Source organism: Babylonia areolata, chromosome 26 (genome assembly GCF_041734735.1).
Source record: "Babylonia areolata isolate BAREFJ2019XMU chromosome 26, ASM4173473v1, whole genome shotgun sequence".
NCBI classification, from domain to species: domain Eukaryota; kingdom Metazoa; phylum Mollusca; class Gastropoda; order Neogastropoda; family Buccinidae; genus Babylonia; species Babylonia areolata.
The window spans coordinates 11,847,405-11,865,680 of NC_134901.1; the positions used below are offsets into that span (position 1 = coordinate 11,847,405).

At 44.4% G+C, this 18,276-nt stretch overlaps 1 protein-coding gene across 1 annotated transcript in view; it reads left to right on the forward strand.

The window, feature by feature from the left end:
- LOC143300716 (aquaporin-5-like) overlaps positions 1–14,586 on the forward strand; it is a 51,370-nt gene extending 36,784 nt beyond the window's left edge. Inside the window, exons 2-3 of the mRNA XM_076614595.1 lie at positions 8,177–8,257; positions 9,118–14,586. Of these exons, the coding sequence (XP_076470710.1) occupies positions 8,177–8,257; positions 9,118–9,378 (342 nt within the window). The 3' untranslated portion in view covers positions 9,379–14,586. The remainder of the gene's footprint in view (positions 1–8,176; positions 8,258–9,117) is intronic.
- The last annotated feature ends 3,690 nt before the right edge of the window (positions 14,587–18,276 follow it).

Genomic DNA, 18,276 nt, shown 5'->3' on the forward strand with positions numbered 1-18,276 from the left:
TCATTTGGATTATTCTGTCGTGATGCCCTCCCACCCCCCACCCCCTCTGTGTGTGTGTGTGTGTGTGTGTGGAGGGGATGGGAATGAGAGGGGGGGTCTGGGTGTGACTGCCTCTGTCTGTCTGTCTGTCTCTCTCTTTCTCTCGTCTCTGCCCTGAGTCATTTTATCAGAGACCGCTTCATTTCTCTAAAATATCGTGAGCAAACATCGGTATTCAGACTTATTTTACTGGTGGCATCAACTCAAGGACGTGTTACAGTAAGGCAGTTTGCTTTATACCGATGTAAAGCCTTCGAAAGACGTTCTTTGCTGTGCCCCAGGAAGACAGTCTCTCATGGAATATTCATGACGATACAGACCCTGGAAGACACGGTCTCTCATGGAATATTCATGACGATACAGACCCTGGAAGACACGGTCTCTCATGGAATATTCATGACGATACAGACCCTGGAAGACACGGTCTCTCATGGAATATTCATGACGGATACAGACCCTGGAAGACACAGTCTCTCATGGAATATTCATGACGATACAGACCCTGGAAGACACGGTCTCTCATGGAATATTCACGACGTTACAGACCCTGGAAGACACGGTCTCTCATGGAATATTCATGACGATACAGACCCTGGAAGACACGGTCTCTCATGGAATATTCATGACGATACAGACCCTGGAAGACACGGTCTCTCATGGAATATTCATGACGATACAGACCCTGGAAGACGCGGTCTCTCATGGAATATTCATGACGATACAGACCCTGGAAGACACGGTCTCTCATGGAATATTCATGACGATACAGACCCTGGAAGACACGGTCTCTCATGGAATATTCATGACGATACAGACCCTGGAAGACACGGTCTGTCATGGAATATTCATGACGATACAGACCCTGGAAGACACGGTCTCTCATGGAATATTCATGACGATACAGACCCTGGAAGACACGGTCTCTCATGGAATATTCATGACGATACAGACCCTGGAAGACACGGTCTGTCATGGAATATTCATGACGATACAGACCCTGGAAGACACGGTCTCTCATGGAATATTCATGACGATACAGACCCTGGAAGACTCGGTCTCTCATGGAATATTCATGACGGTACAGACCCTGGAAGACACGGTCTCTCATGGAATATTCATGACGATACAGACCCTGGAAGACACGGTCTCTCATGGAATATTCATGACGATACAGACCCTGGAAGACACGGTCTCTCATGGAATATTCATGACGATACAGACCCTGGAAGACACGGTCTCTCATGGAATATTCATGACGATACAGGACCTGGAAGACACGGTCTCTCATGGAATATTCATGACGATCTAGACCCTGGAAGACACGGTCTCTCATGGAATATTCATGACGATACAGACCCTGGAAGACACAGTCTCTCACGGAATATTCATGACGTTACAGACCCTGGAAGAGACGGTCTTTCATGGAATATTCATGACGATACAGACCCTGGAAGACACAGTCTCTCATGGAATATTCATGACGATACAGACCCTGGAAGACACGGTCTCTCATGGAATATTCATGACGATACAGACCCTGGAAGACACGGTCTCTCATGGAATATTCATGACGATACAGACCCTGGCCCCTAGGAAGAGGTACATGAAAGTGCATATGATATAACTATGTATAGATAAACAAACAGTCTGCGTTGTGTGAAGCATGGTACAGTTGAAGCCTCAACGTCAACACCGATTGTCATGAAATAGCGATGTTCCCGTTTATCTGAATACCTTGAACTGTACACATACAGTGACACATTTTTCTCCTAGTTTCAGTAGAAGGTGACGACATTAGTCAACTCGGTTTAAATGCAGAAGGCAAATGTTTTGGGGAAAAAAAGTTCTTTGTTTGTTGTTGTTGTTTTTCTCGAATATCACTAATAAGAAGAGGACAACAAAGAACAGCATGCATTTCATCTCCCTGAGACGCTTTGTCGATGCAAGTTTTATTTATTTGTTTTTAAATTAACCTTTGGTATCTAAGTCATAAATCAGTGCGGGGGTTGTGGGGTGGGAACACACACACACACACACACACGCACGCACGCACGCACCCACACACACACACATGAATAAACAATTCCCATTCCCCCATTCAGTCTCTGTCTCCGGTGTATTATATTTTGATGGCGGTGTGTCAATGTGAGCGGATGACGTGACAGTGTCATTGTTCTGTAGGCGGGACTGGAGGTATCGGCACAATGAACTTTGTCATTCATTCATGCGTCGGTGACATTTTGTCAAAACACTGTCGCTATGTTACGGGCCCCCATGTTGGCGCAGCTGGTGTCTGTATGCATAAATCGTTTTTGAAACTTTACCACCCCATTACACCACCCCTCACCCCTCACTTCCGGCCCCCCCTTCCCCTCTCAGATCCCTCCACTTCTGTGTGTGTGTGTGTGTGTGTGTGTGTGTGTGTGTGTGTGTTGAGATTCTGACATTGTTATAAACTCATTATCAATAATGAACGTCACCCATTCGTGTTCTTTGTTGCTGTTGTTGTTATTGCTGAGAGTGTGACATTGTTGTATGTTCGTTGTTATGAAAGAATGCAACTATTCCCGTTTGAGTGTCCCTCCGCTTTGGTGTGGTTAGTTGTTACAACAACCACCATTGTCATGTCCTTTGGTGTGGTTAGTTGTTACAACAACAACCATTGTCATGTCCTTTGGTGTGGTTAGTTGTTACAACAACAACGACTGTCATGTCCTTTGGTGTGGTTAGTTGTTACAACAACCATTATCATGTCCTTTGGTGTGGTTAGTTGTTACAACAACCATTATCATGTCCTTTGGTGTGGTTAGTTGTTACAGCAACCATTATCATGTCCTTTGGTGTGGTTAGTTGTTACAACAACAACCATTGTCCTGTCCTTTGGTGTGGTTAGTTGTTACAACAACAACGACTGTCATGTCCTTTGGTGTGGTTAGTTGTTACAACAACAACCATTGTCATGTCCTTTGGTGTGGTTAGTTGTTACAACAACAACCATTGTCCTGTCCTTTGGTGTGGTTAGTTGTTACAACAACAACCATTATCATGTCCTTTGGTGTGGTTAGTTGTTACAACAACAACCATTGTCCTGTCCTTTGGTGTGGTTAGTTGTTACAACAACAACGACTGTCATGTCCTTTGGTGTGGTTAGTTGTTACAACAACCATTGTCCTGTCCTTTGGTGTGGTTAGTTGTTACAACAACAATGACTGTCCTGTCCTTTGGTGTGGTTAGTTGTTACAACAACAACGATTGTCCTGTCCTTTGGTGTGGTTAGTTGTTACAACAACAACGACTGTCATGTCCTTTGGTGTGGTTAGTTGTTACAACAACAACGACTGTCATGTCCTTTGGTGTGGTTAGTTGTTACAACAACAACCATTGTCATGTCCTTTGGTGTGGTTAGTTGTTACAACAACAACGACTGTCATGTCCTTTGGTGTGGTTAGTTGTTACAACAACAACGACTGTCATGTCCTTTGGTGTGGTTAGTTGTTACAACAACAACGACTGTCCTGTACTTTGGTGTGGTTAGTTGTTACAACAACAACGACTGTCATGTCCTTTGGTGTGGTTAGTTGTTACAACAACAACGACTGTCATGTCCTTTGGTGTGGTTAGTTGTTACAACAACAACCATTGTCCTGTCCTTTGATGTGGTTAGTTGTTACAACAACAACGATTGTCCTGTCCTTTGGTGTGGTTAGTTGTTACAACAACAACGACTGTCATGTCCTTTGGTGTGGTTAGTTGTTACAACAACAACGACTGTCATGTCCTTTGGTGTGGTTAGTTGTTACAACAACAACCATTGTCATGTCCTTTGGTGTGGTTAGTTGTTACAACAACACCGATTGTCATGTCCTTTGATGTGGTTAGTTGTTACAACAACCATTGTCATGTCCTTTGGTGTGGTTAGTTGTTACAACAACGATTGTCATGTCCTTTGGTGTGGTTAGTTGTTACAACAACAACCATTGTCATGTCCTTTGGTGTGGTTAGTTGTTACAACGACTGTCATGTCCTTTGGTGTGGTTAGTTGTTACAACAACAACCATTGTCCTGTCCTTTGGTGTGGTTAGTTGTTACAACAACAACGACTGTCATGTCCTTTGGTGTGGTTAGTTGTTACAACAACAACCATTGTCATGTCCTTTGGTGTGGTTAGTTGTTACAACAACAACGACTGTCCTGTCCTTTGGTGTGGTTAGTTGTTACAACAACAACCATTGTCATGTCCTTTGGTGTGGTTAGTTGTTACAACAACAACCACTGTCATGTCCTTTGGTGTGGTTAGTTGTTACAACGACAGTCATGTCCTTTGGTGTGGTTAGTTGTTACAACAACAACCATTGTCCTGTCCTTTGGTGTGGTTAGTTGTTACAGCAACCATTATCATGTCCTTTGGTGTGGTTAGTTGTTACAACAACAACGACTGTCATGTCCTTTGGTGTGGTTAGTTGTTACAACAACGATTGTCATGTCCTTTGGTGTGGTTAGTTGTTACAACGACGACTGTCATGTCCTTTGGTGTGGTTAGTTGTTACAACAACGACTGTTATGTCCTTTGGTGTGGTTAGTTGTTACAACAACAACGACTGTCATGTCCTTTGGTGTGGTTAGTTGTTACAACAACAACCATTGCCATGTCCTTTGGTGTGGTTAGTTGTTACAACAACAACGACTGTCATGTCCTTTGGTGTGGTTAGTTGTTACAACAACAACGACTGTCATGTCCTTTGGTATGGTTAGTTGTTACAACAACAACCATTGTCATGTCCTTTGGTGTGGTTAGTTGTTACAACAACAACGACTGTCATGTCCTTTGGTGTGGTTAGTTGTTACAACAACAACGATTGTCCTGTCCTTTGGTGTGGTTAGTTGTTACAACAACAACGATTGTCATGTCCTTTGGTGTGGTTAGTTGTTACAACAACAACGACTGTCATGTCCTTTGCTGTGGTTGTTACAACGACAACGACTGTCATGTCCTTTGGTGTGGTTAGTTGTTACAACAACAACGACTGTCATGTCCTTTGGTGTGGTTAGTTGTTACAACAACAACGATTGTCCTGTCCTTTGGTGTGGATAGTTGTTACAACAACAACGACTGTCATGTCCTTTGGTGTGGTTAGTTGTTACAACAACAACCATTGTCCTGTCCTTTGGTGTGGTTAGTTGTTACAACAACAACGACTGTCATGTCCTTTGGTGTGGTTAGTTGTTACAACAACAACGACTGTCATGTCCTTTGGTGTGGTTAGTTGTTACAACAACAACGACTGTCATGTCCTTTGGTGTGGTTAGTTGTTACAACAACAACCATTGTCCTGTCCTTTGGTGTGGATAGTTGTTACAACAACAACGATTGTCCTGTCCTTTGGTGTGGTTAGTTGTTACAACAACAACCATTGTCCTGTCCTTTGGTGTGGTTAGTTGTTACAACAACCACCATTGTGCTGTCCTTTGGTGTGGTTAGTTGTTACAACAACAACCATTGTCCTGTCCTTTGGTGTGGTTAGTTGTTACAACAACGACTGTCCTGTCCTTTGGTGTGGTTAGTTGTTACAACAACAACCATTGTCCTGTCCTTTGGTGTGGTTAGTTGTTACAACAACAACGATTGTCATGTCCTTTTTCCATGTGTGTGTGTGTGTGTGTGTGTGTGTTTCTGTGTATGTGTGTCTGTCTGTCTGCCTCTATCTATCTCTCTATCTATCTGCCCCTCTGTCTATGAATCTCTCTCTCTCTCTCGGCTCTCTTTCTGTCACTCTCTCTCTCTCTCTCTCTCTGTGTCTCTCTCTCTCTCTCTGTCCCCTCCACAAATCTTTCACTCTCTTTCTGTCTTTCTGTCTGCCTGCTTCTCTCTCTCTATCTACCTACTTATCTGTTTCTCAATATGCCTCTGCCTCTCTCTCTCTCTCCATCTGTCTATCTGCCTGTCTGTCTATGAACCTCTGTTTCTGTCTTTGTCTCTGTTTATCTCTGTCTGTCTTTCTGTCCCTGTCTGTCTGTCTGTCTCTCTGTCTTTCTCTCTCTCTCTCTCCTTCTCTGTCTGTCTCCCTCTCTCTCACTGTCTGTCTCCCTCTCTCTCACTGTCTGTCTCCCTCTCTCTCTCTGTCTCCCTCTCTCTGTGTCTGTCTCCCTCTCTCTGTCTGTCTCCCTCTCTCTGTGTCTGTCTCCCTCTCTCTCACTGTCTGTCTCCCTCTGTCTGTCACTCTCTCTCCCTCCCTCTCTCCCTCCTTCCTCTCTCTCTCTCTCTCTCTCTGTCTCTCCCTCAGTCCCACACTGAACCCAAGTGACGGAATGGTCCGATATGGATGTAATGATGACGGTGGTGGGAGCGATTTGTCGCGCTCTGTGGGAACATTTTGTGTGTGTGTGAAGAGCAGCGGGAACTGAGGACTGACTTTTGGTGTTGAGCTTGCATGGCATTTTGGGGCGGTCGCCGCTAGTGTCTGCCAGTGTGTGTGTGTTAGTGTGTGTGTGTGTGTGTGTGTGTGTGTGTGTGTGTGTGTGTGTGTGTGTGTGTGTGTGTGTGTGTGTGTGTGTGTTAGTGTGTGTGTGTGTTAGTGTGTGTGTGTGTGTGTGTGTGTGTTAGTGTGTGTGTGTGTGTGTTAGTGTGTGTGTGTGTTAGTGTGTGTGTGTGTGTGTGTTAGTGTGTGTGTGTGTGTGTGTGTGTGTTAGTGTGGGTTAGTGTGTGTGTGTGTGTGTGTGTGTGTGTGTGTGTGTGTGTGTTAGTGTGTGTGTATTTGTGTGTGTGTGTGTGTGTGTGTGTGCGTGAGTGTGTGTGCATCCCTTGCTCACCTCCTCTCTCCCCCCTGCCCCTGCCCCCTGTCTGCCATTGTTAATGATGAATGATTTTGTTTACTTGGCATTTCCTCAGACTGTTTGTCTGCCTGTCTCTGCCTGTCTCTCTTCCAGTCTGCCTGCCCTTCTGTCAGGCTGTATATCTTCTGTCTATTCATGCGTCTGTCTGTCTGTCTGTTGGTCTCGTTCTGTACTTGTCTGTCCACCTTTCCACCCATCTATTTAGCCACCCACCAACCAGTCTATTTAGCCACCCACCCACCGGTCTATCTATTTATAGCCATCAGTCTATCTATCCATCCATCTATCTATTCATCCATCTATCGTCCATCTATCTACCTGTCTGTCTGTTTATGTTTCTGTCTATCTGTCTGTCTACCTGTCTGTCTGTCTATGTTTCTGTCTGTCTGTCTGTCTGTCCATATATCTTTATATGTCCGTCTACCTATCTGTCTGTCTGTCTATGTTTCTGTTTGTCTGTCTGTCTGTCTATCCGCCAATCATTCTGCCTGGCCCCCTCTCCCCCTCCCCTCCCCCTCTCTCTCTCTCTCACTGGCACAGTGCAGCCTGTGTTGACACCCCACCACACTTAGGGGAAAAAACATAACGCAGGCAACGCATGAATGTATACAGTTGCAAAAATGCTTCTCGGTGTTTGTATGCTATACCTTGTGTGTGTGTGTGTGTGTGTGTGTGTGTGTGTGTGTATGCGTGCGCTGGTTGATGCCTGCTTTGATGCTTGTGATAACCAGATTTTGGCTCACGTCATTAATCAAAACATTTTTTTTTTTACCCTCCCTCCCTCCCCTTTCTCTCTCCCCCCTCTGTCTCTGTCTCTCCCTCTTTGTCTGTCTGTCTGTCTGTCTGTCTGTCTCTCTCTCTGTCTTTCTCTCTCTCTGAACGGGTGTGCGTCTGTATGTACACTTGTGTTAGATTTGGTCGGGTGGGGGAGAGGAGATGTGTGTGTGTGTGTGTGTGTGTGTGTGTGTCTGTGTGTGTGTGTGAGTGAGTGAGTGAGAGAGAGAGAGAGAGAGAGGAGGGTGGTAACTGCAGAGGATGATGAAGATGACGACGACAAGGAGGAAGAGGAAGAAGAGGAGGAGGAGGAGGAGCAGGAGGAGGATAAGGACGACGACGATGATAATGATGATGATGATGATGACGATGATGATGATGATGATGATGACGATGATGATGATGACGACGATGATGATGACGGCGACGACGACGACGACGACGAAGACGACGGTGATGATGATGATGATGATGATGGTGATGATGATGGTGATGACGATGACGATGATGATGATGGTGAATTTTGTTCCAGGTGCAGTACACAGGGTCCAGCATGAACACGGCCAGAAGCTTCGGTCCTGCTGTGGTCACTGGGTTCTGGGACCACCACTGGGTCAGTTCTTCTTCACTCTGTGTGTGTGTGTGTGTGTGTGTGTGTGTGTGTGTGTGTGTGTTTATATATATATATATATATATATATATGTAGTATATATATATATATATATATATATATATATATATTTAGAGAGAGAGACAATAGTGCTGGATAGAGATGTAGAGATATAGATATATAGATATATACAGTAGTGCTGCTAGTGTTAGGAGTGTGTGTAGTGTGTGCTGTGATGAATAACAGTGTCGTTGATCCGCAGTGTTTTGTACGCATATATATATATATATATATATATATATTATATATATATATATTCATATACACACAGAGTAGTGCTGCTAGTGTTAGGAGTGTGTGTGTGTGTTGTGTGCTGTGAAAACTGTATGAGAGTGTTGTTGGTCTGCAGCAGTGTCTGTACTGTGAGTAGGCTACTGTGTTGTTAGTATCGTTACTTGTGTACGTGTGTACTGTTCGCGATCATTAGCAATCAGTGTTGTCTTCAGTGATAGTAATCATGAGAGGAAAGTGAAAACAAACAGCATTTATACTTAGATTTATACGGTCTGCTCAGTGAAGGAGTGGTGGTTGGTCTGATGTATGAACAATAACGACAATAATAATTACAACAATAATAATGATAGCAATAATAATACTAATGATAATAATAACAACAGTGTTGACGATAATAATGTTATCATTATTAATGATGATGATGATGATAATAATTCATTTTCTAATCATAATAGCAATACCAATAGCAATAATAATAATGATAACAATAATTATCATCATCATGATCATCAGACATCCCGTCTAACCCTACCCTTGCTCTCACCCCCCCTCCCCACACGACACGACAGGTGTTTTGGGTGGGCCCCATCACGGGTGGTGTGGCGGCCGGACTGGTCTACGAGTACCTGTTCGCCGTCAACGCCTCGCTGGCCAAGGTCCGCGCCTGCATGCTGACCAGCGACTACGACGACGACAAGATCCCTGCCCAGAAGATCAAGGTGCGCATCGTGGAGGAAGACCCGGAAGCTGGCCTGGAGTGCGTTCCCCTGGCTGACGCAGACGACGACAAGACGCCGCTGGAAGAAGTGAAAACGACCGAAGCGGTTTAAGAGGGATTTCAGAGAAGGGTGGATGGTTTTTTTAATGGCGAATCTTGGACAGGAACAATGGGTAGGTTGCATGAGAGCGACACACCCTGTTCTCCATTTACTCCGCGCATATGGCTTGTAGCCCGCCCCTGATTGGTCACTTATAGCTATTCCTGCATCTTCTGCCCCAGCGTGTGATTGCTAATCGTGTTTTTTAGCTTAGTCATGTCCAGAAAGTCTGTGTGACTTTCGTTGGCAAAATGGAATGCTCTGAATATTTTGAGGCTTTCAGCTGATTCGTTCCTTTATGAAATGATATTACTGGATAATGACCCGGCCCCACCCTTTTAAAGGCTTTTTTTTTCGTTTCGTAACCATCGCAGTTTCACCTACGCTACACTCATTCTGTTTTTGAGGAACGGTTTGAGGTGTCGATGTAGTCCGCGGGAAAAAAATATGTGGGCCTGTTGTTTACATGCATCCAATATAGAAGCACATTAGGCATGCAAAACAAGTTAAAAGGATGTATTTTGTATCAGATCAGAAGAGTGTAAGTAAACTATGTCATCCTATGTTCGTTTTCAATGCTCTTTCCTACCCTGGTCGAGTTCATGTACGAAGCCACGTGTATGTCTTAATTCTTGCGTGTAGTCCTATGCCTTATGTAAACAATGCATATTGTAAGAACGAATATGTATGTTTGCATTTCTTCTTTGAGGAAAGCTTTTCTAGACAAACCACAGAAATATTATATATACTGAATAGTTGTATCACTCGCTTCTCGTTCCCTTGGCGTCTACAATATTGGCAGCTATATCAACTTTGTGTCACTAGAAAATAATGCATCTTTTAGCACTCACATAATTATTTGTTCTGGTTGTATCAGTGTCGCAAATAAAACACACACACACACACACACACACACACATCGCCCTCACTGTAAGACTTTTATAACTTTTGTGTTGTGGTTGTTAAAGGCGATAGACTAGTTTAATCTATTACTTGTTATACTGGTTACCAACAGAGTAAAACGATCACTGTGTTGTCTCTGAAGTCACCACGTTACCACGCCCTCCATGCTTCACTTCACAAGTTATTCTCTCGCCAGTCGACGATGAGAGATCAGTTGAACAAAAAAATGAAGAAGTTTAATTGATAAGCCTTATTTCTTCCGACAAATTTGGGTGTGGTTGATTTTAGAATAAATTTAATGCAGGATTTTAGGATTGATTGTCAAGGAACGATTCGTAAGGTTTTAAACTCCCTCTCTATATGATTGTATGTGCGTGCGTGTTTATGTATGTGTGTGTCTGTGTCGTGTGTTCGTATACATAGTGTGAGGGTGCCTGCATGTGTATGCGTGCGCGCGTTCGTGTTTTCTGTTTGTAAACATGCACGCACGCCTGTGCATGTCTATGTTTCGATCTTTTTCTCAGGTGACTGTCAATGGCACAGCTCAAGGTGTAGAGACCCGATATTAAAAACATTTTTTATAACAATAATAAAGGAGATTTCCCAAGTTATATGCTCATCGTTTCACGTTTACTTAGGTACTCCTTTTTTTTTGTATCCTGGAAATAGAAATCGGCAGTTAAGACGTTCTCAGCCCATTATGCTTGGCACCTAAATAGTTGATCAACCGTTTGTAGTTTCAACTCTCTACATGCATGAAGGACTTGAAGCTGAAGGACTTGAAACTCTATAGCTGAATTATCAACTTTCGCCTCTCTGTTGCTTTTTTTTTTTTTTTTAAATAGTTTTTACATGCATTCTGAGCGGAATAGCTCAATATTTGATTCCATGCGATTGATGATGTTTTACACGTTTGAGCCGGAGAGTTTGCTGTTTCATTTTTAATGATTAGTTGTCGGTGCCTTTGTTGTTGTTGTTGTTGTTGTGTCTCACATTATAACTGTATGTGAATGTAATGCGTTTTTTTGTAAACGCCAATGCTTTTGTTTAGAGCCTCATTTATTTGGAGTAATTAATCGGTGGTAATGCATGTAAAAAAAAAAAAAAAGTATATATATAGAATAAGCATTAAAAAAAAAAAAAAAAAAAAAAGAACGAAGCAAACTAAAACAAGAAGCGTGGTGCAGTCATTACTGTTGCTAATTTGGTTTTCCATTTTGGTTTGGCTTTGTCATGGCTTTCCCTTTTGTGTTTGTCGTTGTTGTTGCTTTGTTTTGTTTTGTTTTGTTTTGTTTTGTTTTATTCTTTTTTCGGGGGGTGGGGGTGGGGGGCTAGAAGGTACATTTTGTTACCCCACCCCGCACCCCGCACCCCTCACCTATCCTTTCAGCTTTACAGCGAACATTAAAACAGTAAAAAAAAAAAAATTAAAAAAAAGAAAGGATGGACAAAATGTGGTGTCTTATCATCACAGCAGATTCATTTTACAGTCAACACAACACACATGTAGGCTGTCACAGTCGTTGTCACAATCAAACAATGCAGTAAGAAGCTGCAGCGATGTCAAACTTCTTGCAATGTCATGCACATGCATGTGTCATACAGTTTAAGATTTTGACAGCTGTTCATCTTAAAATCTCTTCTGCGTATTATATTTATTGCTGCGGTGGATTCTTGCTGTAGTCCTGTAAGTAAGCTGTATATGAAATGATAATATGTATGTCAGTTTTGTAGTGGTCGTGGTGTACGTGTAGTCGTTAGCTGTACTGAGTGTAATATAGATAATCATTACTTATATACTGTTTAGTGCTTTGCCTAACATGACAGTTGTATGTTGTATGGGCCTAGTTGTGTATCTTACTGTCATGTGATGTTTGACCAAAGCCGTTTTCTTTTATTTTCCCTTCGTAGACGTTTTCTTTATCATTTTGTGTACTTCGTACATGCGTAAAATGTAGACACTTGTATTTTCTTGCATGGTTTAATTCCTGTTCTGTCAGTCATACCATGTAAACAATTGCGTTGAGAAATAAGCAACAAGCAATGTGCATTTACATAGCTGTATCCTTGAAATCTTACCCAAATGTATTTTTGAAGGAGGACGACTACGGAAACAAACAGGCAATGTAGGTCCCAGTTCCTTTCAGCCACCCCCACCCCACTCCCACATTCTCCACTTCATCTCAACCACATCTTTTTCTTGCAGCTCGCGTTAATATTTTATGTATCCATCAAATCAACAATTATTCATAATGCCGTTAATATGTGCTCTGATGTGATGTGGTTTGTTTCCCAAATTCTTTGCTTGATCACTAAATGTGGATTATTTCCTTATTTTGAGAGAGTATGTGCTATTTCTTTTGCATAAACTTTATTATAAAGGTTTAACGTTACGTTGTTTTGTTTTTTTTACTCACCTCTTCTCTTGTCTCCCTTGACAGGTATCTATATTTACAATTCCACTGTACCATCTTATCTCTTACAAAATGTATCAATATTTACAATTCCACTGCACCGTCTTATCTCTTACAAACTGTATCTATATTAACAATTCAACAGTACCGTCTTATCTCTTACAAAATGTATCTATATTCAACATCGTGTTCTTGGTTTCATGTATTCCCCCTATTCCTATTAATTAATTTTATGTTCATACTGTGTTCCACTCGTTTCTTAACTTGAAATTTCTTGTTCACTGATAATAATTGATGTATATTTTGCGCGTTTCCTTTGCTTATGTGTACCTTTGGTTTGAATATATAATGCACTGCTCTCTCTCTCTCTCTCTCTGTGTGCACCCATTTTTTGTATTTATATATACAACCAATCTCTACTGAGTTCCTGATACCATTTGCATTTAAACACGCTGTCTTTAACGACAGAACTAGTATATACTCGAATTTGTGCATGGCGAAATGATATTCACCAAACTCGATATCATGCATGACGATTTCATCATAGCGTCTGTTCACAGGGTATATATTATATATCCGAGTTGAGCTCATTTCTATTCCGTCGTAATTATCCAAAGTGCAAGGATTGCTCACTGACATCAGGGTGTTTAACGTGTGCTGAATAGAATTCTGTCAGCCAGTGACCATGCCATTCAGGGAAAAAAATCCCTGCTCCCTGCTCGAAAAGCGATGGTTCCCTTAATCGACAAGTTTAAAACTTTGTATTTTTTGGATTTGCATTTCTTGTTACGCTCTTCCATCTCATACGGGGGTGTAAAACATACGGGAGTGTAAAACATACGGGGGTGTGAAACAGGCCAGAATGAGTCATGAAAAGGGGTAAGAATGCTTGTTTTATGTAATGCTTCTCATCCAGCCCGATGTGTAACAGAACTCACAATGTGTGTATGGCCCATTGGCACTCACCACTGACATCAAGCTGTTCTCTCTCATGGCCATGAAATCAGTTCATAATTATGGATGGACAATCAACCACTATCACCTATTTGATTGGTTTCTTTTTCAAAAACTAACTGGGAAGGACTCATTTTATGATAGGACGCCTTCTTTGTGTTTATGTACCAATAGTATATAATAAATCAGGTTGTTGTTATTAATTAAAAACATCGTTGCACAACATGTAAACCATGTAATGAGTATTCATACATTTTCTGAGATGGGTAGTAATGATACAAGCGTACAAAAAAAACCCAGAAAAAAACAAGAAGAAAAACAATGGGTGATGAAGAAAAGAACAAACAAGCGCTCAATACTGGATTGGGACCCAGCATGCCGGACGGTGTGAGAAAAAACCCAGCATGAGGTAAAAAGAGTGTGCCTTCCCTTGACAGCACCTTTGAACACCAGTCCAAGAGTTGGAAGCAGTCTTCATGGATTCACAGAGCGGTGGCCTGTTAGCAGTGTGTCCAGGTAGGAAGCCAGGGTCCACGTGCTGAGTCCCATACTAACACTGTCCGAAATACAATGCAATACAATACAATGCAATGCAATGCATTACAATACAGTGCAATACGATGCATTGCAATGCAATACAGCACGGGAACAAGCTGTCTTAAAAAGGTGAGGCCAAAGGGTTGTTAAATTCCAGTGTCCACCCCCAAGAATGGAGAATCAGAATTGTAAAATGAAGATTGTGGGCGTATTCCCCGGTTGAATATAGGTCAGTCATACCTGCAATTAACTATACTCTTCATTTTTTTTCTTATTTTTCTCTCAGTCAGTTCGGCGCCTCGTGTAATCTCTTGTATGTATATATTAGTGGTCTTTGACTCTGGTGGTGTATTAATCATTATGCGTACTGGTTTTGCTACAACTTTCGATATTAAATTTTTGAGTCAGTGTCCGAGTCAGCGTAATGTGTGTTCTGTGTGTGCGTGGTGCGTGCGTGCGTGTGTGTGTGTGTGTGTGTTTGCTCTCTCTCTGTCTGTGTCTCTGCCTGTCTCTCTCTCACGCACGCACCCCTCCCCCCCCCCCCCCCCGGCCTCCATACACATGTAAACATGTGTCAAATTTCAAGCAAAATAACACACACACACACACACTTTCCAAAATTCTTGAATAAGATTGACGTCTCTCAGACTATTTTATCTTCTCAGTCAGCATAGAAATCCCAAAGGGCAATAGCCCCTTCCATCGACACAAACCCTGCAACCTCATCCCCCACTCCTTCCGTTCTCGATTCGATGCTTGAATGACCTCATCCCACAGGTAACTCCATGATGGTACCCTGGGTAGGGCATGAAATGCGGAAGTGGGGAGTTAACCCGGATAGACTCCAACATTTGCCTTGTAATGACCTAAGTGGGGAGTTAACCTGGAAAGTCTCCAACATTTGCCTTGTAATGACCCAAGTGGGGAGTTAACCCGGAAAGACTCCAACATTTGCCTTGTAATGACCTAAGTGGGGAGTTAACCCGGAAAGTCTCCAACATTTGCCTTGTAATGACCTAAGCGGGGAGTTAACCCGGAAAGTCTCCAACCTTTGCCTTGTAATGACCTAAGTGGGTAGTTAACCCGGAAAGTCTCCAACGTTTGCCTTGTAATGACCTAAGTGGGGAGTTAACCCGGAAAGTCTCCAACCTTTGCCTTGTAATGACCTAAGTGGGGAGTTGACCTGGAAAGTCTCCAACCTTTGCCTTGTAATGACCTAAGTGGGGAGTTAACCCGGAAAGTCTCCAACCTTTGCCTTGTAATGACCTAAGTGGGGAGTTAACCCGGAAAGTCTCCAACCTTTGCCTTGCAATGACCTAAGTGGGGAGTTAACCCGGAAAGACTCCAACATTTGCCTTGCAATGACCTAAGTGGGGAGTTAACCCGGAAAGACTCCAACATTTGCCTTGCAATGACCTAAGCGGAGTTAACCCGGAAAGTCTAAACCATTGTCCTGAAATGAGTTCAGTGGAGAGTTAACACGGACAGACTTCAACCCTTGCCCTGAAATGACTTCAGTGGGGAGTTAACCTTGGAAGACTCCAACCCTCCAAAGTTTGCTTAGAGTTAGGAATGTTCATAAGTATAATGGAGTTTACCGTGGAGTTAGGAACATTCTTAACGATAAGCAAACTTAGCGCTGCAATGTTCACTCATCCCCCCCCCCCCCCAAAAAAAAAAAAAAAAAAAAAAAACACAACAACAACAAAAAACAAAACAAAAAAACCCCTGATCCTGACTGTCCATGATAAATCATGTTGGCTGGCATCTTTTCTGCACCAACACGAGCAGCAACACCAGATCAGCTCCACAACAACAGGGGTGGGGTGTGTTCAGAGGGACAGCCCGAAATGACGCAGTGGATCGTCACTGGGTACTTTTTAGCAAATAATAGGCCTTGAAATAACTCCCTTAGAGTCAGTTCGGAACACAGAATAGAGTCAATCTAGTTTCAACCAAGTGACCCCCTCCAAGTTTGTCCTGATCCTACAACACCCATCCTCCACTCCAACTAAGTGTCATCAAACTGTTTTGTAGTGAAGAAAAGGTCTGAAGAGGTCTGGTCACTTCTCACCTCTGTCTTTGTCTTTGTCATGCATACATGCCTGACTTCATGAAAAAAGCAGTCAATAGAAATCGAAGACACCCCCCCACCCCCATCCCCCACCACACATCCCCCCCCCCGTCACAGACCCACCCTCATCTCCCGCCACACACCCACCCCCATCTCCCGCCACACACCCACCCCCATCCCCCGCCACACACCCCACCCACACCCCACCCACACACCCCGCCACACACCCACCCCCATCCCCCGCCACACACACACCCACCTCATCCCCCCGCCACCCCCCCCCATCCCCCGCCACCCCCCCCCCCCCCCCCGCCACACACCCACCCCCATCCCCCGCCACACACCCACGCCCACCCCCCGCCACACACCCACCCCCATCCCCCGCCACACATCCCCCCTGCCGCACACCCACCCCCATCCCCTGCCACACACCCACCCCCATCCCCCGCCACACATCCCCCGCCGACATCACCCCCACCGCACACCCACCCCTCGCCACACACACACCCATTCCCCGCCACACACCCACCCCCATCCCCCGCCACACACACACACACACCCACCCCCATCCCCCGCCACACACCCACCCCCATCCCCCGCCACACACACACCCACCTCATCCCCCCGCCACCCCCCCCCCCCCCCGCCACACACCCACCCCCATCCCCCGCCACACACCCACGCCCACCCCCCGCCACACACCCACCCCCATCCCCCGCCACACATCCCCCCCCGCCGCACACCCATCCCCTGCCACACACCCACCCCCATCCCCCGCCACACATCCCCCGCCGACATCACCCCCACCGCACACCCACCCCTCGCCACACACACACCCATTCCCCGCCACACACCCACCCCCATCCCCCGCCACACACACACACACACCCACCCCCATCCCCCGCCACACACCCATCTCCATCCCCCGCCACACACACACCCACCCCCATCCCCCGCCACACACACACACACCCATTCCCCTCCGCACACACACACACACACCCATCCCCCGCCACACACCCACCCCCATCCCCCGCCACATACCCCCATCTCTCCGCCACACACACACACCCCATCCCCTCCACACACACACCCATCCCCTGCCACACACACACACCCACCCACTCGGCAATCAGAGTGATGCCCAGCTTGCCTGGCAGTGAAGGGCTGCTTACTGACTTATTATGATCAATCAGTGTCTCGTTTTAGTCAACGCTGGTCTGGCCACGTGACATGATCCAGTGACTTTGCTGAACACAATCTCACAAGGTACTGCCGAGAGAAAGAGAATTATTGAAGAAAAAAACAACAAAAAACACGATCGACTGGCATCATTACAGACGAGAAAACCATTTGCAGAGACCCAGGCTATGACCAAATAAAAATAAGAAGCAGAAACAAACGAACAAAAACACAGACCTGAAAATCTGGTAAAAAAAAAAAAAATAAAATAAAATAAAATAAAATAAAGTCCTGTGCGTGTCGCCTCAATGACTCTACTCACAGGAATTAAGTTCAGAAGAAGAAGAAGCAGCTTTATTGAAACATGAGCATGATCAAACTTCATTTTGATCTGTATGCCTTTCCTGCTTGATGTCGCCTTGTTTTTCAGTAAACCTGTCAACGTTTTAAAAAACAAAAAAAAACAAACAAAAACAAAACTTTCTGAGATAACTTCTTCTTCTTCTTCTGCGTTCGTGGGCTGCAACTCCCACGTTCACTCGTATGCACACGAGTGGGCTTTTACGTGTATGACCGTTTTTACCCCGCCATGTAGGCAGCCATACTCCGTTTTCGGGGGTGCCTGAGATAACAAAGTATTGTTGTATTTCGCTTCTTGCATCTCCAGCGGTTTGAATGGCACGACTGTGAGGTGGGTGGGGTTTGAAGGTATTGATGGTTTAATTATAATGGTAGTGACTGACGATGGTGGTGGTGGCGGTTGTAATGGCGGTTGTGATGGTGGTGGTGGTGGTGATGGTGGTTGTAATGGCTGTGATGATGGTGGTTGTGATGGCAGTGGTGGTG